General features: G+C 46.0%; 1 protein-coding gene across 1 annotated transcript; it reads left to right on the top strand.

Moving 5' to 3' along the window:
- Positions 1–11,053: 11,053 nt before the first annotated feature.
- LOC125623097 (fish-egg lectin-like) lies at positions 11,054–26,356 on the top strand. The gene is made up of 4 exons (XM_075120141.1): positions 11,054–11,144; positions 18,684–18,911; positions 20,326–20,665; positions 24,919–26,356. The coding sequence occupies exons 1-4, from the start codon at positions 11,096–11,098 to the stop codon at positions 25,061–25,063; spliced, it is 762 nt and encodes a 253-aa protein (XP_074976242.1). The 5' UTR covers positions 11,054–11,095; the 3' UTR covers positions 25,064–26,356.
- The last annotated feature ends 1,429 nt before the right edge of the window (positions 26,357–27,785 follow it).

Below are 27,785 nucleotides of genomic sequence, written 5' to 3'. Positions count from 1 at the left end.
TTCCAATCCTGATATTCTATGATTCTATGATTCTCAGCAAGTTTGCAGCTGACACTAAACTGGGAGGAGTGGTAGATACGCTGGAGGGTACTGTTAAGATACAGAGGGCCCTAGACAAATTAGAGGACTGGGCCAAAATAAATCTGATGAGGTTCAACAAGGACAAGTGCAGAGTCCTGCACTGAGGACGGAAGAATCCCATGCACCGCTACAGACTAGGGACTGAGTGGCTAGGCAGCAGTTGTGCAGAAAAGGACCAAGGGGTTACAGTGGACGAGAAGCTGGATATGAGTCAACAGTGTGCCCTTGTTGCCAACAAGGCTAATGGCATTTTGGGCTGTATAAGTAGGAGCATTGCCAGCAGATCGAGGGACGTGATCGTTCCCCTCTATTCGACATTGGTGAGGCCTCATCTGGAGTACTGTGTCCAGTTTTGGGCCCCATGCTACAAGAAGGATGTGGAAAAATTGGAAAGAGTCCAACGAGGGCAACAAAAATGATTAGGGGTCTGGAACACATGACTTATGAGGAGAGGCTGAGGGAACTGGGATTGTTTTGTCTGCGGAAGAGAAGAATGAGGGGGGATTTGATAGTTGCTTTCAACTACCTGAAAGGGGGTTCCAAAGAGGATGGAGCTAGACTGTTCTCAGTGGTAGCAGATGACAGAACAAGGAGCAAGGGTCTCAAGTTGCAGTGGGGGAGGTTGAGGTTGGATATTAGGAAAAACTTTTTCACTACGAGGGTGGTGAAGCACTGGAATGGGTTACCTAGGGAGGTGGTGGAATCTCCTTCCCTAGAAATTTTTAAGGTCAGGCTTGACAAAGCCCTGGCTGGGATGATTTAGTTGGGGATTGGTTCTGCTTTGAGCAGGGGGTTGGACTAGATGATCTCCTGAGGTCCCTTCCAATCCTGATATTCTATGATTATATATATATATATATATATATATATATATATATATATATATATATATATAAAATATAGTCTTTTGTCTAGTGAAAAAAGATTCCCTGGAACCTAACCCCCCCTATTTATATTAATTCTTATGGGGAAATTGGAGTGACTTAGCATCGTTTCGCTTAAAGTAGCATTTTTCAGGAACATAACTACAACGTTAAGCAAGGAGTTACTGTAATATTTTCATACAACAATTTTAATTTCATAGACTCCTAGAATATCAGGGTTGGAAGGGACCTCAGGAGGTCATCTAGTCCAACCCCCTGCTCAAAAGCAGGACCCATCCCCAATTAAATCATCCTATTATTCCGTCTAAATTAGGTTTCATGATATCTGCATTGCCAGAATTAAATCTGGATACCACCTTGAAAAGCATACAGGTGAATTTGGGACCCTGAGAAATCTACTACATTTCTTCAGAAATTTCTTTTAGATTCCTTCCAGGGTCAAAGCATTCAGAATGTTCTTAGTGTGGACTGCATATACATGACATCAAGTCTCATTCTCTTCCTTTAAAAACCATTATGAAATCTTATAAAGAGAGAGTCAGAGATAATTGCTGATCATTCTCCATGTTTACCCTTGCTACACAAAGAGGCTGAATGCAATGCACGTGCGTGGCACAACAGAGTGCAACAATAAGCTCTATTGCTCCTTGCACGGGCATATTTCTGCAGGTTTATTATTGTATCATTTTTCTGATAAGTATTCCTGTATTACTTTTTTGTTGACTTCTTTCTGTTTATTTATTTCTTTTTGTTCTGTTTTTACAAATGAAACTAGATTCTGATAGTGTGGTTGTGGAACCCACATCATAGTGTTCAGTATACTTACTACTTATGGACTTATTGAGAATACGATATAAGAGAAATCCAAAGTATGACTCCAACCGGGTCCCTTGCATACAGGTCAGTTGGCCCTTTGAATTGGTGGGAATAGATTTAATAGGGCCATTTCCGACAAGAAAGAAGGGATACTGGTATATACTGGCAGCCACAGACTATCTTTCAAGATGGGTTGAAGCATTTCCATTTTGAAATAAGTTGGCATCTGTGGTGGCAAACAAAATTATAATGTGATTGGGATGCCCACAGCGTATACTGACAGATTGTGGGTCAGAATTCAATAATGAGGTAAATATTTATTTCTGAGGTTGTTTTTGACTATGTCTTCAATCACACATTCAGTCACAGATAGCTGATGGTGAACGTTGGCTTCATTGCCCTTGTGAGTTTTTCTTTATGGGCATTTTTGCTGACAAATTTCTATGAACTCCCACTCAACTTTGGCAAGGATTACTGCTGGTCACCCCATCGGGGCTGCTATAACATTTTATTCTTTGGTCTCTTTGTACCCACCAAGCCTGTCCAAAGGAAAGTTTATGGCATAACTTATTTTCTCTCAGTGTAACCTGGAGCTTTGCAAAAAATTGGGAATACAGCATAGCTTCACCAGCCCATACCACCCACAAACGAATGGATTGGCTAAAAACACAAACAAATCCATCAAAAGATAATTTTAGGGCTGGGAAAATTACAGTTTTAATAGCAAGGAGAATGGACTATGACAGAAGCTACAAATTGCTTCAAAATTTTAGTACATTGCAAGTCCACTTTTCGTGCATTTCAAGAAAAAGTAATTATACCAATGCACTAGGATGGCCTCCTCCTTACGCCTTTTGGATTCTGTTGAATTTCCCTCAGTAAAGACAGTCCTTTCCCCTCCCCCCACAAATAATCTATCACCATTTGTTACAGAGCATTGCGGAAGTTGGTTGATGACACTGGGAGTAATTGGGATTAATTTCTTGGTGACATTTTATTTTCGTTGCGATCAAAACCAAACACAATAACCAAAATGTCACCCTTTCAACTTCTGTATGGCTTTGAAGCAACATTCCCAGACCAAGTTTCAGACAATTACACTGTAAGTGTCTTTAAGAACCATCACCTTTCAGATGCACATGTTATTCTGTGACTGTTCATTTTACAAACATAACTCCTTCTCCATTTGTTTACCAAGCCAACAGATTTCGAGGAGCTCAATGAAGAATACTACAAAGAGTGCAGCATATATTTGAAATGTAGAAATGATGTTGACATTGAACTGGCTCTTAGTGATATTTCTAAAGCACAAGAAAACCCACAAATACAACATGCCAAAATTAAGACTTGTAAACATGGGAAACTAACATTGGAGGTTGGGGACAGTGTCATGTTACTGAATGCGAGAAGGAAAACAAGAAAGGGAGGGCCGCTGCAACCTACCTATTGTGGACCACTCAAAGTGACCACTGTCGAGGGTAAAAGAGTTAAATTGGAAACCATCTCAGGAAATCTTTAAGGATCTATGTACAATATCTCCCTCTTAAAACTATTTAAAGAGCCTCCAACATCAGGCCCTGAAAACAGATCACAGGAAAACATGGAAATGGAAACTGCTGTGGGTGACAGTGAGAAAACACTTGTCTCAGAAGAGTTTGGAGAGACGGGAGACAATGTATCTCGCCAGCCTCATGACAGTCAAGTGATCAAGGGGGAGGTCACAGGCATGGAAGAAGAGGAGTGTGTAGTGGCAGAAGTTGCAAGCAGTGATCCAAGTGATGTTGATGACATGCTTATGGGGGATGGTGAAGACAAAGAATGGTTTCTCAAAGATAATGCTTGCCACACATTTATTTTTAAACCGTTTGTTAACAAACTTCCATTTATGAAGCATGTTAAAAGTTTCCGGGTAAGAATGGCAGCATTCATGATGGTCAAACAGAGGAAAAAGTAATTGTGTTACCATACATGTAATATCCGTTAATTTTTATTTTCTAGTAAGATTTGTACTTACCCACAGAGACTGGAGGCCAAAGTAAGAAAATGGGTTTGTATGACACTTCATTTCGTAACCTGATGCTAGGAAGATGGCTGGGTGATGAGATAAATTGAAATTGTTGTAAACATGGAAGGTGACTGGACTGATTCCTCAGATGTTTTTGAAATGTTAACTATTCTTTCAACACCTGTTATAGGTTATTGATGCGTATTTGTGTTGTGTGGTCGAGAAAACAAGTGGAAAGGTCGGCCACTTATTGTGATGCTACATGGAAATATCAATTATATCAATAATCAAACCATCAGATGAATATGTGCTAAGACATGTTTAACTCCACATAGCCTGGAATTGTGAGTACAAACCTGTAATTGCTGCATCTCACTGTACTTACTGCTGCCAAACCTGTACTCAGAAGTAATTTGAGGCATATACCTGAGATACAATCCGTGACATGTATAGGGCCACATTAGTTTTGATATACAGTTCAGTGGGGCCATGACATCAATACAAGTATATGCATTGCTTAGTTAGTTTTTAAAGTAAGTACGACAGAGCACATGGGGTCTTAAAAACATAAGGTTTGTAAACTGTCTTACATATGTTCTTTGTAACAGTAAGGATCCCTTCTGTAACTGTGCCTTTATGGGTCACAACTGAGAATACCAAATTCAGGACAAACTGCTGAGAAATATGGCAGACACACCCCAAAACTGGTGGTTTTCTTCCATAAGATATACCAAACCAGCAACAAAAGTAAACTTCTGTCTCACCACACTGGCTAGCAAGAAGTCAGGGAAGCAGTTTCCTTAGGTATCCCAGTCCTAGATTCAACACGCAGACACTAGACTTAAAGATGAGTGGTTCTTTAAAACAAAACAAAAGGTTCTTCTGATCCCAAAGGACCAGCCACACACTCAGGTCAATATATAACTCAGATCTTACCCAATAATCACGCTGTTGCCAATCCTTTAGTATCTAAAATCTAAATGTTTATTTATAGAAAGAAAGAAAGAAAGAAAGAAAGAAAGAAAGAAAGAAAGAAAGAAAGAAAGAAAGAAAGAAAGAAAGAAAGAAAGAAAGAAAGTGAGTTAAAATTGGTTAAAGGAATCAAATACACACAATAATTGCAAAGTTCTTGGTTCAGCAGTGATGGAATAAACTGTCTTAAGTCAAAATTGCTGGTTGCTTCCAAATCATTGGAAGGTCTTCAGCACCTTGGTTAGATGCTCCCATTAGTATAAGTCCATAGTCCAGCGGTTTGAGCAGGAAAAAGGCAAAATGGAGATGTTTCCAGCTCCTTTTATAGCTTCTGCCATGTGGATGGAAATTCATGGTTTCAAACAAAGCCCTCAGCACAGCTAATGGAAAATTATAGGAGAGTTGGAATTTTGGAGTCACATGGGTAAGTCACATGTCCATGCATGATTTTGCTTAGTCACAGAAGAAGCCATTACCTATACCACAGACAGAACGTTCACAGGATGACCATTCAGTGTAGATGGGTGTCTTCCATTGTGAGTTAAGTGTCCTTCTTATGAGCCACTTAATTTGAATAAAGAAAAGGAGTACTTGTGATACCTTAGAGACTAACAAATTTATTTGAATAGTCCCTTCACAATGTGCCGGCTAAATACCTTTTTGGTGTTTCCTGGAAGCAAACATTAGAAATACAGGTATAGAGCTGGTTTCAGAGTAGCAGCCGTGTTAGTCTGTATTCGCAAAAAGAAAAGGAGGACTTGTGGCACCTTAGAGACTAACAAATTTATTTGAGCATAAGCTTTCGTAAGCTACAGCTCACTTCATCGGATGCATTCAGTGGAAAATACAGTGGGGAGATTTCTATACACAGAGAACATGAAACAATGGGTGTTACCATACACGCTGTAACGAGAGTGATCAGGTAAGGTGAGGTATTACCAGCTTGAGAGCGGAGGGGGAAAAAGCCTTTTGTAGTGATAATCAAGGTGGGCCATTTCCAGCAGTTGACAAGAATGTCTGAGGAACAGTGGGGGGTGGAGGGGGGGAATAAACATGGGGAAATAGTTTTACTTTGTGTAATGACCCATCCACTCCCAGTCTCTATTCAAGCCTAAGTTAATTGTATCCAGTTTGCAAATTAATTCCAATTCACCAGTCTCTTGTTGGAGTCTGTTTTTGAAGTTTTTTTGTTGAAGAATTGCAATTTTTAGGTCTGTAATCAAGTGACCAGAGAGATTGAAGTGCTCTCCGACTGGTTTTTGAATGTTATAATTCTTGACATCTGATTTGTGTCCATTTATTCTTTTACGTAGAGACTGTCCAGTTTGCCCAATGTACATGGCAGAGGGGCATTGCTGGCACATGATGGCATATATCACATTGTAGATGAGCAGGTGAACAAGCCTCTGATAGTGTGGCTGATGTGATTAGGCCCTATGATGGTGTCCCCTGAATAGATATGTGGACACAGTTGGCAATGGGCTTTGTTGTAAGGATAGGTTCCTGGGTTAGTGGTTCTGTTGTGTGGTGTGTGGTTGCTGGTGAGTATTTGCTTCAGGTTGGGGGGCTGTCTGTAAGCAAGGACTGGCCTGTCTCCAAAGATCTGTGAGAGTGATGGGTCATCCTTCAGGATAGGTTGTAGATCCTTGATGATGAGTTGGAGAGGTTTTAGTTGGGGGCTGAAGGTGATGGCTAGTGGCGTTCTGTTGTTTTCTTTGTTGAGCCTGTCCTGTAGTAGGTGACTTCTGGGTACTCTTCTGACTCTGTCAATCTGTTTCTTCACTTCAGCAGATGGGTATTGTAGTTGTAAGAATGCTTGATAGAGATCTTGTAGGTGTTTGTCTCTGTCTGAGGGGTTGGAGCAAATGCGGTTGTATCGTAGAGCTTGGCCGTAGACAATGGATCGTGTGGTGTGGTCTGGATGAAAGCTGGAGGCATGTAGGTAGGCATAGCGGTCAGTAGGTTTCTGGTATATGGTGGTGTTTATGTGACCATCGCTTATTAGCACCATAGTGTCCAGGAAGTGGATCTCTTGTGTGGACTGGTCCAGGCTGATGTTGATGGTGGGATGGAAATTGTTGAAATCATGGTGGAATTCCTCAAGGGCTTCTTTTCCATGGGTCCAGATGATGAAGATGTCATCAATATAGTGCAAGTAGAGTAGGGGCATTAGGGGACGAGAGCTGAGGAAGCGTTGTTCTAAGTCAGCCATAAAAATGTTGGCATACTGTGCGGCCATGGGGGTACCCATAGCAGTGCCGCTGATCTGAAGGTATACATTGTCCCCAAATGTGAAATAGTTATGGGTGAAGACAAAGTCACAAAGTTCAGCCACCAGGTTTGCCGTGACATTATCGGGGATACTGTTCCTGACGGCTTGTAGTCCATCTTTGTGTGGAATGTTGGTGTAGAGGGCTTCTACATCCATCGTGGCCAGGATGGTGTTTTCTGGAAGATCACCGATGGATTGTAGTTTCCTCAGGAAGTCAGTGGTGTCTCAAAGATAGCTGGGAGTGCTGGTATGGAGCCAATACTCATAACTTCAGATACAAAAGTGATACATGCATACAAATAGCATAATCGTATTCAGTGAATCATAACCTTTCCATAGACATCTTACATGCCACATTTTGTACAAGATTTGTTGCAATTATAGAACAATTGGTAGCAACAATTATCTACATGGTCATATTTTAATCAGATAACATCACACACCGAATGCAAAAGTGATGCAGGAAAGGGTGTTCCAGACACTGCTGAATGCATCATAGGAACTTCCCGTTCTTGTTTCTGTATTACTCCAGCTTCGAACCCAATATTAGAAGTATCAGTGTATAACAGAAACGGTTCATCAAAATCATGTTTGATTACAACAGGCTTTTTCTTTGTTAGGTTCATTATGGAAGTAAAAATTTATTATTGAATTCCTTTACAAACCCAAGGTAAAACTTGGTTAGACCAATAGTGGATTGGATCTGCTCTTGCAGCATATTTCCTGTATGTCTTATGTGGTCTTTCCATGAGCTAATGAAAATAGTTAATTTATCCATACAAGCTCCAGCAAATGTCTGGAACCCAATTACCATCAAGTCAATGTAGCTATTACTGTTCTCCATAGTGTAGGAATCTTGGCATTTAGCCATGAAAGCAATATGGTAGTGTGCCTCAGGTTCCCTTTTCATACAGCACATCAGGTATGTAATGTCTTTTCTGTTATGAAAAGTTCCAAGACTGGTTACAGGCACTAACTGTGAAACATCAGTGTCACGAGGCCTTTTAACATCATGTGTGTTCTTATGTGTCACTCCCAACATGGTCAAGGGTTTTCCAAAAGATGAGGCACATTGTACATTTTTACAGGTTTTGGTATCAGCAACGCATTCGTCACAAGAGTTAACATTCGCATTAACATCAAATCCATTACAAGTGTACATTTACAAGCATTTTTGTCATGCCATGTCTTCGGCTCAATACCCTCGGGGTTTTGGCATTTCAACCTGTGGCTTCCATTTGTAGGACAACATTTTTTCCTTTCTCCCTGTCCTGTAAGGTCAAAATCTGAGCTCTCTTGTGTAACAGAATCCATTGGCTGGTTAGGTATGTCTTCCCTGCTGGGCAAGTCTTTCTCTCCCCTAGTCAGTCAGGTACTTTGCATCAACACAGACACTAGCTTGTTTATAGTTCTCAGATTCTTAACTGTTACTGAAGGATTAAAATCCATTGCTGATGTAATAACCTGGTATATGGATTTGTGTACGGGCCCAAAGGCCAGAGTTTGGCCAAGAGGTCAGAGGCCTAGCAAATAGTGATTAGCTAAGAGAAAGAAGAATAACCAAAAGATAACCTTGCTTTTGCTAAAATATGCCTGATCAGTAAAACTCCAGATGTTTAGGGCAATAATTGTGTCTTATTCAAAGTTGCAAATAGAACAAAGAAGCCCTGTTTCTGTTGTGTTAGTTTCTTCTGCAGGGAGATGTTCTTCCCACACATCCAACCTTGAGTTTATGAAGGTTGGAACATGTCAATATAAAATATGGCCTCCTCCCACCTCCCTTTCCCAGGAACCAATGCCTGCCTTAAAACACAAATAAGCAACTTAAAAAGCAATCTTTATTGCCATATACTTTTACTGTTTCTTTGCTTTAAACCCTAGGAATGTACCTGTTGAACAATCAAAGGAGCTTCTTCATTCCTATGGACCCCAAATCAGAATTCAACATGTATTTTATACTAATACATTTATTAAAGTACTAATTCAATGTTAGATGTTAATTTATTAACTTGAGACCATGGGCGGAGACATTATGTAACCTTTGACCATTGGCTACTGTGCTATCACGTCTTGCTGCTGGACCTATCCGGGGGTGTGGGACTGCCTACCCCGTCAGCCTGCCCATGGAAAATCCACATATTCCATTGTAATCGATTGACAGTGTCTCTGAGCCTAATAAGCAAGGTGACACTCCGTCAGCGCTGTAAGTAATAAACTCCTGTGCTTGACCTCTACATGGAGTGAATTTATATCCTTCAGTTACCAATTCCAAGGCTGGACTCTGTCTTAAAGAGATACCATCCATTTTCACTAGCAAGTTAGACTCAAGGTTCTTTTATCCTTCCATTACCAACGTCTGCTTCCACACAGAATCAGATGTCAAGTCCACTAAGAGACTACAAGACATATCCAAAGTGTCTAGAGATGAGAGTTGCCTGCCATCCCCTGCATCCTTGAGGGTTCAGTGATAAGACTGTTCTGCTCTTAAAAAACAGCAACCAAATCTTTCCTCAGTACCTGAGTCACAGACTGCTTACTTAAAGAATCAGCATGGAGACATTCATGTTCCAACAACATAGCGTCCCCAGAAGGCTGGCCTCTTGGTTAGAAGGCTGTTCAACCTTTCTAACAATTTTTACTCCATCTGACACCTTCTCTAGACTATCCACGCTGGGTCTTTCTAAAGCAAAGTCAGTGGATCCTTTTTCAACAGAAAACTTCTGGCTGTTAGGAACTGAATCAAATCTCTCAGCAAATAAACTGTTGCTTTCTATGAACAGAAATTCATTCATAGTGCTTCCGGAGTACTGCAAATGACTCCAAGATCTCTTTCTTGATGGGTAACAGCTATTTTAGGCACCATCATTTGGTATGTATAGTGGGGATTATATTTTGTCATGTGCATTACTTTGCATTTAACACTGAATTTCATCTGCCATTTTGTTGCCAAGTCACTCAATTTTGTGAGGTCCCTTTGTAACTCTTCGCAGTCTGTCTTGGACTTAACTATCTTGAGTAATTTCGTATCATCTGCAAACTTTGCCACCTCATTTATTACCACTTTTTGTAGATCATTTATCAATATGTTGAAGAGCGCTGGTCCCAGACCAATCCGAGCCCCTCCGGGGACACCTCTATTTACTTCTCTCCATTCTGAAAATGGGCCACTTATTCCTACCCTTTGTTTCCTGTCTTTTTGGACTCATTGGGGAGATAAGGCAGATCCTCTGTAGCACCCCAGCACCATTTAGCCCAGACATAAATAAAGGGTTTTTCCTGTAGATGGATGCCTCGGAACAGAGAAAGGGGGCTGGGCTCTTGCAAGAGTTAGAGGTCAGGGAGCCCCCATTTATACCTGAGCAGAAAGCAGCTGCCTTTGGCATGAACCGATGCAGTGACTGAGGAATGCCTGGTGGTGGGGCAGGCCATTGAGGCTCTGAGACATTGAGGCTCTATAACAGCTCCTTCCCTGTGATCCTTCCCTGGATCACAGCTCATACAGGGGTGAAAAAACCCTGGGGCCAGTTCACACGCCACTTACCTGAGGAGCTAAAAGACCCAGAGAGAAGTGGAGGCTGATTCCCTGACTGTACCTTGTGTGCGGAGATCTAGTCTCCTGGTGATTTCTGAGTCCACCCTGTGTATCTACCCCCTAAGACAAACATTTGCAAGGTCACTGGGAGAAGGCTGCCTTCCATATGTTAACCACAGCAATCCGAATGGGTGTGGTAGGGGGAAACACTTAATCCTTAAACCCCTCCATTACCCGGAGGCCAGCCAAGTGCTCACCTAGAAAACACAATACCTGCCGGGCTGGCTGGCATGCAAGGGATCAAGTGTCAGAGCTGCTATGAGGAAACCCATAAAGTTGATCAACAGCCTTTGCTCCAGGGTGTAGTGTTGCCAAGTAAAAATTTCCCTATTTCCTTATTGAGGATGTCGGGGAGACCCCCGGGGAGGGAAGGTTGCTCAGTCTGCAGCTGCGCTTGAGCTATAAAAGCCCCTGGACTGCCCCACCGCAGCCACTGGGAGAGCTCATATTGTTGAAGGTGTGCTGAGAAGATTATGCTCTTGGGGTTCCTGCTGCTCCTGCCCCTGCTTGCAGGGAGCTCAGGTACGTAGGAACAGTGATTCGTGGAAAGTGTTTGCAGGCAGCTGTGTGGGTCTGTCAGCCCCAGTGCAGGACTGAGTGTGGATTCACTGCCACATTTGCAGGAATTGTTTTCAGCCAATTCTGTGGTCCAATGGGTTAACACACAATATTTATAGAGCAGTGATGATGAGGTTGTGAGTTCAGACCTCCTCTGGAGCATCAGATTTCTTTAACCAAGTGGCTTCTGCCAATCATTTTTCGGGGGGAGGGATAGCTCAGTGGTTTGAGCATTGGCCTGCTAAACCCAGCATTATGAGTTCAATTCTTGAAGGGGCTGATTGGGGAGTTTGGGGATTGGTCCTGCTTTGAGCAGGGGGTTGGACTAGATGACCTCCTGAGGTCCCTTCCAACCCTGATATTCTATGACTGTATGACAGATGCTCCTGGGTTGGGGACCAGATTTTCCTCTGCGCATGGCCTGCCCTTTGCACATTCTGGCCCCTGCAGTCTGCACCAATGACAGTAACATAAACCCTGATCATTTGGTTTTTTAAAGGGTCTCACTGAGTTGTCTGTTGCCCGCCCATTCTGCAGGAGCTCTCTGTGCCCTGACTGAGCCATGCTACCTGCTCCCACCTGCTTGGTCTCGGCTTCCCAGCCCTGCCCCCAGGCTCAGTCCATTGGTGTAGTTTGACTTCTATATGTTGATAAATGCAAAGTAATGCACAATTTTTGTGGACTTTAACCATGATTCCCGGGGCTACTTAGGCAACTGACAACTCTAATTTTTTTTTGCAGATAATAACTTAGAAATCTCTGACAGGAGCACTTGATCTAATTCCCATATCTAGAAAGAAAATTAAATAAATATTAGACCCACTCAGCTCTAATACTAACCTGTTCTGACATCTTGTGGCAAGTCACTTATGGGACACTGGTTGGGTTTAAAATTGTAATGTCTATTCTTACTCAGATACGCTTACTGAAGTCACAAGGGACCATCGTGATCATCTAGTCTGACCTCCTGCTCATTGCAGGACACAGAACCTCACCCACCCACCCCTGAGCTCTGGCTGAGTTCCTGAAGTCCTCAAATTATGGTTTAAAGACTTCAATTTACAGAGAATTCACCATTTACATTAGTTTAAACATGCACGTGACCCATGCCCCATGCTGCAGAGGAAGTGAAAAACCACCAGGGTCTCAGCCAGTCTGAGCTGAGGGAAAATTCCTTCCTGACCACTAATATGGTGATCAGTTAGACCCTGAGCATGTGGGCAAGATCCACCAGGAAGATACCTGGGAGAGAATTCTCTGTAGTAACTCAGAGCCCTCCCCAACTAGTGTCCCGTCTGCAGCCGTTGGGGATTTTTGCTACAGGCAGTCGCTGATGGGCCATACACCATCGCAGGCAGTCCTGTCATACCATCCCCTCCATAAACTTGTCAAGCTCAGTCTTGAAGCCAGTTTTGATTTTTGACCCCATTGTTGCTCTTGGGAGGCTGCTCCAGAACTTCACTCCTCTCATGGTCAGAAATGTTCACCTAATTTCAAGCCTAAACTTGTTGATGGCCAGTTTGTATCCATTTGTTCCAGGGCCCACATTGGCACTTAACTTAAATAACTCCTCTCCCTCCTGGTTTATCTCTCTGATGTATTTATAGAGAGCAATCATATAGCCTTCTTTTGGTTAGACTAAACAAACCAAGCTCTTTGAGTCTCCTCTCATAAGGTAGGTTCTCCATTCCTTCGATCAACCTAGTAGCCCTTCTCTGCACCTGTTCTCAGTTGAATTCATCTTTCTTAAACATGGGAGACCAGAATTGCAGACAGTGCCCCAGAGCATGAGCCCGTTGGGCTCCCCCTGCCCAAAGATCTCACACGCTGGGGCTGACAGAAGCCCTGACACACAGGGTGGGGCAGGAGGCCGGGCCCATGGGGACAGAGCATGGTGCTGCCCAGCCTGCAGGTGGAGAGGTCGGGGGTGAAGGGGGACAAAGCTATGGGCTCCTCTTTCCTGCTGCCCAGACACCACCAGCTGCCAGGGTCCTGTGGGCACTGCAGCACCCCCGCCACATGCAGGCAGGCCCAAGCCTGCTCCCTGGCCCCTCGCTGACCCCAGCCTTGCTGCCCCGGGGCTGTGAGAAGGAGCAGGACAGTGATGATCCTAGCCCTGGCCCTGATTGGCTGAAAGGCACCAGCTAGCTGCTCGGTAAGCCAATCAGAATCCAGCAGATCCAGAGCCGTCCTTAGACAAGGCACCATTGTCTCCCCCCTGCTCCAGTGCCCCTCCAAGTGGCTGGTGCTAGCTCTCAGCCACCACCAGCCGGAGAAGCACCGGTGCGTGCTGATGACCCATGGCTCCGTCACCAGGGACCCCCCACAGAAATGGGGCTCCTTCCCTGTGGGGCAAAAAGCGCACACTGAGTAGCCCAGCTCTGAGACTCCCTCCCACCCTGCCGAGGCAGCATCCCCCGCACCGGCTCGCAGGGCCTGGATCCCCCGCACCGGCTCGCAGGGCCTGGATCCCCCGCACCGGCTTGCAGGGCCTGGATCCCCCGCACCGGCTCGCAGGCACTGGCAGTCTATTTAGCTCACCGAAAGAAGTTTAAGGGGTGACTTGATTAGTACCTACATGGGGAACCAATATTGGATAATGGACTCTCCAATCTAGGAGAATTAACAGGGATGGTAATTATTCATTGGAACAATTTCCCCTGGGGCGTGGTGGATTTTCCGTCACTGACCATTTTAAAATCAAGATTGGATATTATTCTAAAAGCTCTGCTCTAGGGATTATTTTGGGGCAGTTCTCTGGCCTGTATGATACAGGAGATGAGACTAGATGATCACAATGGTTCCTTCTGGCCTTGGAATCGATGAATATATGAAACTGGGTCTGCCTGCAGCTGCTGTGAATGTTTAAACTGCAGGCAGCTTCTTCTTGGGTACAGTTTGAGACCTTCCTGAGCAACACAGGAGGTTTCCATATGGAGCAGAATGGAAGAGCCCCCCTCACTTCCAAACAAAGGTGTTATGGAAAATGCTCCCAGAACGGATATCTGCTCTTGTGACCCCATAACTGACCTACACAACTTCCTGGGTAGCTCTTTGGATTGTTCTCCCTCGGGGATGTATCCTATAGGAACTGAATCATAGAATCATAGAATATCGGGGTTGGAAGGGACCCCAGAAGGTCATCTAGTCCAACCCCCTGCTCAAAGCAGGACCAATTCCCAGTTAAATCATCCCAGCCAGGGCTTTGTCAAGCCTCACCTTAAAAACCTCTAAGGAAGGAGATTCTACCACCTCCCTAGGTAACGCATTCCAGTGTTTCACCACCCTCTTAGTGAAAAAGTTTTTCCTAATATCCAATCTAAACCTCCCCCACTGCAACTTGAGACCATTACTCCTCGTTCTGTCATCTGCTACCATTGAGAACAGTCTAGAGCCATCCTCTTTGGAACCCCCTTTCAGGTAGTTGAAAGCAGCTATCAAATCCCCCCTCATTCTTCTCTTCTGCAGGCTAAACAATCCCAGCTCCCTCAGCCTCTCCTCATAACTCATGTGTTCCAGTCCCCTAATCATTTTTGTTGCCCTCGTTGGACTCTTTCCAATTTTTCCACATCCTTCTTGAAGTGTGGGGCCCAAAACTGGACACAGTACTCCAGATGAGGCCTCACCAATGTCGAATAGAGGGGAACGATCACGTCCCTCGATCTGCTCGCTATGCCCCTACTTATACATCCCAAAATGCCATTGGCCTTCTTGGCAACAAGGGCACACTGCTGACTCATATCCAGCTTCTCGTCCACTGTCACCCCTAGGTCCTTTTCCGCAGAACTGCTGCCTAGCCATTCGGTCCCTAGTCTGTAGCTGTGCATTGGGTTCTTCTGTCCTAAGTGCAGGACCCTGCACTTATCCTTATTGAACCTCATCAGATTTCTTTTGGCCCAATCCTCCAATTTGTCTAGGTCTTTCTGTATCCTATCCCTCCCCTCCAGCGTATCTACCACTCCTCCCAGTTTAGTATCATCCGCAAATTTGCTGAGAGTGCAATCCACACTATCCTCCAGATCATTTATGAAGATATTGAACAAAACCGGCCCCAGGACCGACCCTTGGGGTACTCCACTTGATACCGGCTGCCAACTAGATATGAAGCCATTGATCACTACCCGTTGAGCCCGACAATCTAGCCAGCTTTCTACCCACCTTGTAGTGCATTCATCCAGCCCATACTTCCTTAACTTGCTGACAAGAATACTGTGGGAGACCGTGTCAAAAGCTTTGCTAAAGTCAAGAAACAATACATCCACTGCTTTCCCTTCATCCACAGAACCAGTAATCTCATCATAAAAGGCGATTAGATTAGTCAGGCATGACCTTCCCTTGGTGAATCCATGCTGGCTGTTCCTGATCACTTTCCTCTCATGCAAGTGCTTCAGGATTGATTCTTTGAGGACCTGCTCCATGATTTTTCCAGGGACTGAAGTGAGGCTGACTGGCCTGTAGTTCCCAGGATCGTCCTTCTTCCCTTTTTTAAAGATTGGCACTACATTAGCCTTTTTCCAGTCATCCGGGACTTCCCCGGTTCGCCACGAGTTTTCAAAGATAATGGCCAATGGCTCTGCAATCACAGCCGCCAATTCCTTCAGCACTCTCGGATGCAACTCGTCCGGCCCCATGGACTTGTGCACGTCCAGCTTTTCTAAATAGTCCCTAACCACCTCTATCTCCACAGAGGGCTGGCCATCTCTTCCCCATTTTGTGATGCCCAGCGTAGCAGTCTGGGAGCTGACCTTGTTCGTGAAAACAGAGGCAAAAAAAGCATTGAGTACATTAGCTTTTTCCACATCCTCTGTCACTAGTTTGCCTCCCTCATTCAGTAAGGGGCCCACACATTCCTTGGCTTTCTTCTTGTTGCCAACATACCTGAAGAAACCCTTCTTGTTACTCTTGACATCTCTGGCTAGCTGCAGCTCCAGGTGCGATTTGGCCCTCCTGATTTCATTCCTACATGTCCGAGCAATATTTTTATACTCTTCCCTGGTCATATGTCCAACCTTCCACTTCTTGTAAGCTTCTTTTTTATGTTTAAGATCCGCTAAGATTTCACCATTAAGCCAAGCTGATCTCCTGCCATATTTACTATTCTTTCGACTCATTGGGATGGTTTGTCCCTGTAACCTCAACAGGGATTCCTTGAAATACAGCCAGCTCTCCTGGACTCCTTTCCCCTTCAAGTTAGTCCCCCAGGGGATCCTGGCCATCTGTTCCCTGAGGGAGTCGAAGTCTGCTTTCCTGAAGTCCAGGGTCCGTATCCTGCTGCTTACCTTTCTTCCTTGCGTCAGGATCCTGAACTCAACCAACTCATGGTCACTGCCTCCCAGATTCCCATCCACTTTTGCTTCCCCCACTAATTCTACCCGGTTTGTGAGCAGCAGGTCAAGAAAAGCGCCCCCCCTAGTTGGCTCCTCTAGCACTTGCGCCAGGAAATTGTCCCCTACGCTTTCCAAAAACTTCCTGGATTGTCTATGCACCGCTGTATTGCTCTCCCAGCAGATATCAGGAAAATTAAAGTCACCCATGAGAATCAGGGCATGCGATCTAGTAGCTTCCGTGAGCTGCCGGAAGAAAGCCTCATCTACCTCATCCCCCTGGTCCGGCGGTCTATAGCAGACTCCCACCACTACATCACTCTTGTTGCACACACTTCTAAACTTAATCCAGAGACACTCAGGTTTTTCTGCAGTTTCGTACCGGAGCTCTGAGCAGTCATACTGCTCCCTTACATACAGTGCTACTCCCCCACCTTTTCTGCCCTGCCTGTCCTTCCTGAACAGTTTATAACCATCCATGACAGTACTCCAGTCATGTGAGTTATCCCACCAAGTCTCTGTTATTCCGATCACGTCATAGTTCCTTGACATCACCAGGACCTCCAGTTCTCCCTGCTTGTTTCCAAGGCTTTGTGCATTTGTATATAAGCACTTGAGATAACCTGTTGATCGCCCCTCATTCCCAGTATGAGGCAGGAGCCCTCCCCTCACAGACATTCCTGCCTGTGCTTCCTCCCGGTATCCCGCTTTCCCACTTACCTCAGGGCTTTGGTCTCCTTCCCCCGGTGAACCTAGTTTAAAGCCCTCCTCACTAGGTTAGCCAGCCTGCTCGCGAAGATGCTCTTCCCTCTCTTCGTTAAGTGGAGCCCGTCTCTGCCTAGCACTCCTCCTTCTTGGAACACCATCCCATGGTCGAAGAATCCAAAGCCTTCTCTCCGACACCACCTGCGTAGCCATTCGTTGACTTCCACGATTCGACGCTCCCTACCTAGGCCTTTTCCTTCCACGGGGAGGATGGACGAGAACACCACTTGCGCCTCCAACTCCTTTATCCTTCTTCCTAGAGCCACATAGTCCCCAGTGATCCGCTCAAGGTCATTCTTGGCAGTATCATTGGTGCCCACGTGGAGAAGCAGGAAGGGGTAGCGATCCGAGGGCTTGATGAGTCTCGGCAGTCTCTCCGTCACATCGCGAATCTTAGCCCCCGGCAAGCAGCAGACTTCTCGGTTTTCCCGGTCAGGGCGGCAGATAGATGACTCAGTCCCCCGGAGGAGAGAGTCCCCGACCACCACCACCCGCCTTCTCCTCTTGGGAGTGGTGGTCGTGGAACTCCCAACCTCAGGACAGCGCAGCTCATGCCTTCCAACCAGCGGAGTCTCCTTCTGCTTTCTCGCCCCAGACATAACATCTGGTCCACTTTCCGCAACGATACCTGTGGAGAGAACATGAAAGCGGTTAGTTACCTGTGTCTGTGTTACTGGAACCCGGACATTCCGCTTACCTCTTCTGGAGGTCACATGTTGCCAAGCTTCTTCACTGGCCTCTTGGCTCCTCTGTGCAACCTGCTCTATATCTGTAGAGCTTTGTGCCCCTAGAAGCCTATCCTGAGTTTTGTCCAGAAAATCCTCAGTTTCCCGTATGCAACGCAGGGTTGTTAGAATAGAAATTGAATAGAAATCCCAACAGAAGCAAGAGGGCCTTTTCCATCTGGAAGCCTGAGCATTTGTTTATGTGACATCAGCTCTGGTGAAAGATCCCCAGCTCTGGAGCCATAAGCCCTCTGTTAATCCCCAGTGCTGTCTGGGCAGGGGCAGGGGCAGGGGCAGGGGAAGCTTCCCCCATAATGCGGGTCAGCTCTGACCAGGAGAGACCACCTGAGACAGGTAAGACTGGAGCTCCGTCTCTGTGGTTGAGATAACCCTTGGCCTTTCTGTTGTGGGGGGCAACACAGAGCCAATTAGCTCCCGCTGCTATTCTAATACTTTGGGAACTAGAATGGGACCCCCAAAATCATTTCACACGGGCCTCCAAGCACGTATTAGGTGGTAAGAACACTGGGCCACCACCCTCCTATTCTGGATTCAGACCAGTGAGGGACATGTAAGCAAAGGTCTGTATATCCACAGCCACCCAGACCCCAAGCTCTCTCTCTTTTGTGACTATTTCTCCTGCTTGCTAACAAGTCCACGTGCATGAACATTCTCCGTATGCTTTTCAGCTCTGGACTGCATGGAGATGCCGGGGTCATTAAAGCAGATTGATGCCAGTAATGGGCAGGTGTTTGGAGTGAACACCGCAGGCAATGTTTACACTCTGTATGGAGACAGCTGGGTCCAGCTGCCGGGCTCCTTGAAACACGTCACGGTTGGTCCGGCTGGAGTCTGGGGTGTGAACAAGAACAACAACATCTACAAGCTGGTGGGAGGAAGCTGGCAAAAGGTCACAGGTAACGTATGAGCTTTGCTATGTTGTGTGGACGACAAAAAGAGCCTCTGTTAGGATCCTGTGCCCAGTGCCAAACTCCTACCCCAGGCTGTTGACACAATTCTCGCCAGATAGGCCACTCTTCGGATCTGACTACAGCTTGCCTATATAGTTACATTGGTACCGGTTTTGTACCATCAACTCTATAGGGAAGCTGATCTAGTTGAATTGGTGCAACCCCCGAGTGTGGATGCCGTTGCACAGGTAGGAAGGTGCTTATGTCTATAGATTATTTGGGGAAATGTAGTGAAATAAGCTATGCTGATACGAGCACCTTGTTACTGGTCTCGTTGTGTCTTCACTGTGGGGTGGCATTGATTTCATTCTATGTGTTTCCAGACTGATAAAAAGCAGTACAAAAACACGCATAGTCCAGTCCTTAAACTGAAATCAGAATGTTCACACAGGCCTGTCTACACATGATTTGTACACAGTTTGACCATGTTGCCTAGGAGTGTGATTTTTCTACCAAAATAGCTACATCCATATAACTTTCTACACTTGGGGTTATATCAGTATAAAGGTGCCTTTTACCAGCATATCCTCTGGGTATAAGCACCTGCAGACCGGTGCTAGTAGATGAAGGCCCAGGCTATCACACAGGTGTGGCAGTTGGACCACGTTCTCTGTGGAGTCTAGACGTTCTATGCTTCAGAGTGACACACTGATAGGTGACAATCCTGAAATCTTAGGGGCATTGTACTACAGGGGTTTACACTGGCTTCATAAATCAGTTTAAATTCACACCACTGGTTAAAGCAGTGCAACCTTCTTGTGTAGACAAGGCCTAATCAACTTAAGGTAAACCGAAATCAGATCCTCTTAAAGCAAACTAAATGTCCCCACAGCAGTTGAATTAAATTAGGGAAATTTAAACTGGTGCAATAGAGTGTGTACACACGCCCCGACACTCACAAGCCCCCTGTGAGGCGGGAACATTTACTGGCCCCATATTCCGGACACTGAGAAAGTAACATCCATGTTTCCAAACCGGAGTGCACAAATGTTAGCACCTGACTAAGACGTCCTGATTTCCAGCGGTGCTAAGCAGTGATGACTTCCACTGGTGTCAATGGGAGCTCTCAGTGCTCAGTACCTCTTAAAATCAGGCCCTTTTTGCCCTAAGTGACTTTCCAAGGGCCATTAAGCAAGTTGGGAGAGGACTGGCAACCAAACCCAGGAATTCTGATTCTCAGGCCACTGCTCCAAACACTAGACCGCAGTTCTCTGACTGATTTCTCTTTCTCCTCTCACCCCTGGTCTCTAGTTATATTTCTTGCTGAGTTCTCAATAGGTGGTTTACGTCCTTATTTTCTCCATGCTGCTCCAGCCCTGCTCTTTCCTCTGAACATTGTTTTACCCTTGTTTGTTTTTAGGGCTGCTCAAGCAAATTGACGCGGGGGGAGACATGTTCGTCGCTGGTGTCAGCATGAATGGTGGCATCTACTGTCTGTCTCGTCCAGCAGCCGTCTCTGTGAACAATGCCTCCACCTTGCCCTGGGTCAATATTGCAGGAAGTCTGAAGTACTACAGCTGTGGCTTGTGGGGCTGCTGGGGTGTTAACTCAGCTGATGATATCTACTTCCGGTTTGCTGTCACCCCGGACTCTTGTGCAGGATCCAGGTGGCAGAACATTCCCGGCAAGCTGTCCATGATTGAGGTCGGGACCGAAGGCTCTGTCTATGGTGTGAACAGTGCAGGACAAATATATCGCAGGTACCGTAAAGGTGAAGACAGGAGGGAGGATTTCTCCCATGAGTGATCAGGGCCATTCATACCCGTCACTAAGAGCGTAGAGAGAACAGGATGTTGCCTGATGCTGCGGAGCAAGCCACTCTGGTGCCTGATGTTGGCCAATTTCCTAATGAGCTGATTCCAGGGCTCTCCAGCATCCCAATGACCTCACAATGAGGCACCCACTCTTGCCTAATTGAGAGGACTCCAATGCTAACCAGCAGGGAACCAAAAAGGACTGTGAGGCACACTGCAGAGGTTCTGCTATCTTGGGGGCTCTTGGAAGCCTGAGCTCTGCATATTGTAGGTAGCACAGGGAGTCCTGCTCATGCCCCTCACAGTGCCTCTGCGCACCCAGACTGCGCGTGTGCCATCCCCACAGAGTGATGGAGCATCCTCCAGCCCAGGGTTAAGAACATAAGAACGGCCATATTGGGTCAGACCAAAGGTCCATCCAGCCCAGTGTCCTGTCTTTGTACAGTGGCCAATGCCAGGTGCCCCAGAGGGAATGAACAGAACAGGGAATCATCAAATGATCCACCCCCCTGTTACCCCTTCCCAGCTTCTGGGTAACAGAGGATAGGAACACCATTTCTGCTTATTCTGGCTAATAGCCATTGATGGACCTATTCTCCATGAATTTATCTAGTTCTTTTTTTAACCCAGTTATAGTCTTGGCCTTCACAGCATCCTCTGGCAAGGAGTTCCACAGGTTGACTGTGCGTTGTGTGAAGAAATACTTCCTTTTGTTTGTTTTAAATCTAGTGCCTATTCATTTCATTTGGTGACGCCTAGTCTTTGTGTTATAAGGAGAAGTAAATAACACTGAGAATAATAGAATACAGTTGGAAGAGACCTCAGCAGATCATCTAGTCCAAGCCCCTGCTCAAAGCAGGACCAACACCAACTAAATCATCCCAGCCAAGGCTTTGTCAAGCCCGGCCTTAAAAACCTCTAAGGAAGGAGATTCCACCACCTCCCTAGGTAACTCATTCCAGTGCTTCACCACCCTCCTAGTGAAACAGTGTTTCCTAATATCCAACCTAGATCTCCCCCACTGCAACTTGAGACCATTGCTCCTTGTTCTGTCATCTGCCACCACTGAGAACAGTCGAGCTCCATCCTCTTTGGAACCCCACTCCAGGTAGTTGAAGGCTGCTATCAAATCCCCCCTCACTCTTCTCTTCTCCAGATTAAACAAGCCCAGTTCCCTCAGCCTCTCCTCATAAGTCATGTGCCCCAGCGCCCTAATCATTTTCGTTGCCCTCCACTGGACTCTCTCCAATTTGTCCACATCCCTTCTGTAGTGGATGGACCAAAACCGAATGCAATACTCCAGGTGTGGCCTCACCAGTGCCAAATAGAGGGGAATAATCACTTCACTCCATTGGTCTTCTTTACAACGAGGGCACACTGCTGACTCATATCCAGCTTCTCGTCCATTGTAATCCCCAGGTCCTTTTCTGAAGAACTGCTGCTTAGCCAGTCGGTCCCCAGACTGTAGTGATGCATGGGATTCTTCCTTCCTAAGTGTAGGACTCTGCGCTTGTCATTGTTGAACCTCATCAGATTTCTTGTGGCCCAATCCTCTAATTTGTCTAGGTCACTCTGGACCCTATCCCTACTGTCCGTCTTATCTACCTCTCCCCCCTCCTTAGTGTCATCTGCGAACTTGCTGAGTGTGCAATTAATCCCATCATCCAGATCATTAATAAAAATGTTGAACAAAACCGGGCCCAGGACTGACCCCTGGGGCACTCCGCTTGATACCAGCTGCCAACTAGACATCTAGCCATTGATCACTACCCATTGAGCCCGACAATCTAGTCAGCTTTCTATCCACTTTATAGTCCATCCATCCAATCCAATACTTTTTTAACTTGCTGGCAAGAATACTGTGTGAAACCGTATCAAAAACTTAGCTAAAGTCAAGATATACCACATCCACTGCTTTCCCCATATCCACAGAGCCAGTTATCTCATCATAGAAGGCAATCAGGATGGTCAGGCATGACTTGCCCTTGGTGAAGCCATGTTGACTGTTCCTGATCACCTTCCTCTCCCCCAAGTGCTTCAAAATGGATTCCTTGAGGACCTGCTCCATGATTTTGCCAGGGGCTGAAATGAGGCTGACCGGTCTGTAGTTCCCTGGGTTCTCTTTCTTCCCTTTTTTAAATATGGGCACTATATTTGCCTTTTTCCAGTCATCCGGGACTTCTCCCGATCGCCATGAATTTTCAAAGATAATGGCCAATTGGTCTGCAATCACATCAGGCAACTCCCTCAGTACCCTTGGATGCATTAGATCTGGACCCATGGACTTGTGCTTGTCCAGCTTTTCTAAATAGTCCTTAACCTGTTCCTTCACCACTGAGGGCTGCTCACCTTCTCCCCATACTGTGTTGCCCAGTTCAGCAGCCTGGGAGCTGACCTTTTCTGTGAAGACCGAGGCAAAAAAAGCATCGAGTACTTCAGCTTTTTCCACGTCATCTGTCATTATGTTGCCTCCCCCATTCAGTAAGGGTCCCTCACTTTCCCTGACTTTATTCTTGTTGCTAACATACCTGTAGAAACCCACTTGTTACCCTTCACATCCCTTGCTAGCTGCAACTCCAGTTGTGCCTTGGCCTTCCTGATTTCACTCCTGCATGCTCTAGCAATATTTTTACACTCCTCTCCAGTCATCTGTCCAAATTTCCACCTCTTGTAAGCTTCCTTTTTGAGTTTAAGCTCACCGAAGATTTCACAGTTAAGCCAAGTGAGTGGATGTTTTCAGAGAAATGACTATCCAATGACTCCAAGATCTCTTTCTTGAGTAGTAAAAGCTAATTTAGACCCCATCATTTTATATGTATAGTTGGGATTATGTTTTCCAATGTGCATTACTTTCCATTTATCAACATTGAATTTCATCTGCCGTTTTGTTGCCCAGTCACCCCGTTTTGTGAGATCCTTTTGTAGCTCTTCGCAGTCTGCCTGGGACTTAACTATCTTGAGACGTTTTGTATCATCTGCAAATTTTGCCACCTCACTGTTTACCCCCTTTCCCAGATCATTTACGAATATGTTGAATAGGACTGGTCCCAGTACAGACCCTCGGGGGACACCATTATTTACCTCTCTCCATTCTGAAAACTGACCATTTATTCCTACCCTTTGTTTCCTATCTTTTAACCAGTTACCAAACCATGAGAGGACCTTCCTTCTTATCCCATGACAGCTTACTTTGCGTAAGAGCCTTTGGTGACGGACCTTGTCAAAGGCTTTCTATATCCACTGGATCCCTGTTGTCCACATGCTTTTTGACCCCCTCAAAGAGTTCTAGTAGATTGGGGAGGCATGATTTCCCTTTACAAAAACCATGCTGACTCTTCCTCAACAAATTACGTTCATCTATGTGTCTGACAATTTTGTTCTTTACTCGGTTTTCAACCAGTTTGCTTGGTACTGAAGTCAGGCGTACCCACCTGTAATTGCCAGGATCACCTCTGGAGCCCTTTTTAAAAATTGGCCTCACATTAGCTATCCTCCCGTCATCTGGTACAGAAACTGATTTAAATGACAGGTTACAAACTGCAGTATTTAGTTCTGCAATTTCACATTTGAGTTCCTTCAGAACTGTTGAGTGAATACCATCTGGTCCTGGTGACTTATTACTGATTAGTTTGCAATTGTTCTACCTGACCAGCAGGGGTTCCTGTGGAGCCAAGCACAGGAACTCAATGTCCCCCTTGCTGGGCTCAGGCAAGTGGAGGAAGACACTCCCAGACTGGAATGGAGTGGGAGCAGGGGAGGGGAGAGAACTGCCATTCCTGGGGGGAGCTCTGGCATTTCCCTCTGCAGCGCTGTGGGATTCCCTTGGTGTTCTCTATACCGCTCTGTCCCTGGCTTTGATTCCATGTCACCTGCCAAGACAGAGGAAAGGCCCTGTGCAGTTTGGAAGCAGGAATGTTTCCCGGTAGAGGATGTTCCCTGCCCCTCTGCCCTCAGCCCACACCGCAGGGAGATGAAGCTTGCAATGCTCAGCTCTGATCCTGCCATCTTAGTAGGGTCTAGCCAGACACTCATGTAGGGGGATGGGTGCTGCAATGCAGGGCTGTGAGTGGACAGCAAGGAGAAACATGGCTGGGGCTACCCTCTGGCTGCAGTGAGAAGCTGCTCTCCTCAGGCTGGGATAGAGGCAGAGTCCTTCTCTTTGCAGACCTGTATTAACACCACTGTAACCTTCCTTTCAGGGATGGAATCACTAAAAGCAACCCCATCGGCACCACCTGGACCCAGGTGGCCAGTTTCCTCTGCAAATGCAAACATGTGTCCTATGACCTGGGCCTGCTGTGGCTTACCAATGACCAGGAGAAGATTATGAAATGCCGGCTCTAAATGAGACTCCCTCCATCTCAGCCTCACAGTGATTAACAGTGTCCATTTAAACTTTCTCTCTCCCCCACAGTGCTTAATTTGTACCAGCCTGGGCTGAGCCCCGGCCCCTCTGGGTTTGCCGTGTCAGTGATGAAAATAACAAATTGCTTCAGCCCCAGCACCTCTTTCATTACAAACTAAGCACTGCTCCACTCCCTTGTCCAGGTTTTCTACATACCATCTCCATCCAGTGGTCTGAAGCTTTTGTTCCAAGGGTAAAATCGAGTCCCACAAAATAGAGCCAAGAAGGTTCGTCATTACCTGCTCCTTCTCTGCCTCTGCTGCCCCCACCCCCAGACGCACATACTTCTACTCCGATAAAATTCAGTGGCTGGAAACTGAACACAAGCAAGGTCCAACTGAAAACAAAGGGCAGTGTTTTCAGCTATGAGGGAAGTAAACCATACGAACAGATCCACAAAGGATGTGCAAAAAGAAAAGGAGTACTAGTGGCACCTTAGAATGCATCTGATGAAGTGAGCCGTAGCTCACAAAAGCTTATGCTCAAATAAATGTGTTAGTCTCTAAGGTGCCCCAAGTCCTCCTTTTCTTTTTGCGAATACAGACTAACACGGCTGCTACTCTGAAACAAAGGATGTGGTAAATTCTCCATCACTTGGGAGTCTTTCAATCAAGACTGGATGTCTTTGTAAATGCTCTGATATACTTTGTATCAACTGCATGCTATTAGGTGTGATGCAAAAGTCACTGCATGACATCTGTGGCCTGTGTTATGTAGGAAATCAGATTAGATGGTCATAATTGCCCCCTTCTGGACTTTATATTTATGACTCTAATGGAGCCCATTGTATTAGCAACACACAAAACTGAGCTGGGCTTAGGAAGAATTTCCAAGAGAACCAGAAAGAAAAAGAAAATTTAAGTAACCCCAACTAGGTAATTTTTCTCTGCCTTTCTGCAAAATTCACCATCACCAACTACCTGTGTTACAAGGTTCTCCCTCAGTTAGCCTGATTTCAGTCTCTCCACTTCAGAAGGTCCTGGCATGATCAGTTCATAATAAGGAACAAGGGCCAAGTTATTACACACATGCTGTCCTTATTTCTGTGCCAGAAGCTCTGCATATCCACCCCTCTCCTCCTGCATTTCCATTGTGATAAATCCCAAATATCTGCATCACCAGATTAAGAAAGAATAGAGGCCTCATGTATCCAACAGGATGGCTGCAGAGCCAGAGCTGCTCTCTCTAGGCTGAGCAGGAAAGGGCTGGTAAAGGTTTGAAGTTTCCGTCTTGCTCACTCTTGTGCCAATAAAGTCTTGCAGCATCTCGGGCGCTCTCCTTGTCATTTTGTGCTCACTGGACTCGACACAACTGAAGTTTGGGGGAGTGCTGTGGTGCTAGGGATTCAGCAGCCCAGAAACCAAGTGTGTTTTGTGGAAAGAGAAACAGTCTGAGCTCTACAACAAACTAGTCCAGTGTGTGCGACATCATTATCTTCACTGGGCTGCCGACCCTCCCACTCAGCTAGTCTTCCCCCTGCTCCCCCACAATGCTCACTCGAGCAGTCTATGTTGCCCTGCTAATCTGTTCCTCTCCCTTCCCTCACCTCTGAAACACGCTGCCAGGGAGAAGAGACAGGGGTGATCAAGGGTGAGCTAGTCATTCTGCCTCACACTGGTCCCCCTCTCCCTTGCCATGTGTCCTATGTGCAGTCAGGAATCCTGATGAGTCGCCTGACTGAGCAGGTGGGCGTTCTGCAGGTGGGCAGGGCTCCCACCTAGCCATCACAATCAGAGAGAGACGGGCGGGTGAGAAACAAAATCCACCTCTCTACAGTCTGTGCAGTCCGACCCCAACACTGAGAACACAGCCTCTGGCTGGGCTTTGTAGCCAAACCTCGCCCCTTTAGCCTGAATCAGAACAATGAACCATGGCGAACTGATAGGTCTCAATAAGGAGTTGGTCCAATAAAAGGTATTACCTCCCCCACCGTGTCTCCGATATCCTGGGACCGATCCAGCTACAGCAACAGATCATGTTTACCCCGGCCTGTCTACTGTGACAGGCTTTGAGCCAGTTCACATGTACTAGTTTGGGAACAGTATCATTGAGGGACTTTTTAACTTGATACGTGTCCTCATTTGCCACTTCTACCACCTCGAAGGGCCCCTCCCAGGGGTTTTGCATTTTGAACCTTTTCACATGGTTGAGTACCATCACCAAGTCTCCCATGTCAAAAGTGCGTTTGCAAGTATTTTTATCATACCACGCCTTTTGTTTGGCTTGGCTGTCTTGAAGGTTGTTTTGGACCACTTCCATCACGTCCTTTAACTCCCTCCTGAACCTTTCAACATACTCAGTTACTGGTTCTTCCCTCACCTCACTGCACCCTTCCCATGTGTTTTTAATGAGATCAAGGGGTCCCCTCACTTTTCTTCCATATAGACGATTAAATGGAGAAAAGCCCATGGACTCTTGGGGTACCTCCCTGTAAGCATACAGCAGGAATGGCAATAATTCATCCCAACTTTGGCCTCTCTTCTTGGCATACATGCCCAGCATGGATTTTAGGGTCCCATTGAACCTTTCCACCAACCCATTGGGCTGGGGGTAATAGGGGGCAGTCTTTACTTCTTTCATGACACACACCTTCCATAGCTCATTAAACAACTGCAACATAACTGCTGAATCTAGTGAGCAGGGCTCTTGCCACTGTCTCAG

Source organism: Caretta caretta, chromosome 15 (genome assembly GCF_965140235.1).
Source record: "Caretta caretta isolate rCarCar2 chromosome 15, rCarCar1.hap1, whole genome shotgun sequence".
Taxonomy (NCBI): domain Eukaryota; kingdom Metazoa; phylum Chordata; order Testudines; family Cheloniidae; genus Caretta; species Caretta caretta.
The sequence above is the reverse complement of the archived record's forward strand: the minus strand, read 5'-3'. Positions and strand labels throughout refer to the sequence as shown.

Coding starts and splice junctions, on each gene's coding strand:
- LOC125623097 (XM_075120141.1), top strand. CDS start 11,096: ATGCTCTTGGGGTTCCTGCTGCTCCTGCCCCTGCTTGCAGGGAGCTCA. Junction 11,145..18,683: donor CCTGCTTGCAGGGAGCTCAG/GTACGTAGGAAC, acceptor TATGCTTTTCAG/CTCTGGACTGCATGGAGATG. Junction 20,666..24,918: donor GCAGGACAAATATATCGCAG/GTACCGTAAAGG, acceptor CCTTCCTTTCAG/GGATGGAATCACTAAAAGCA.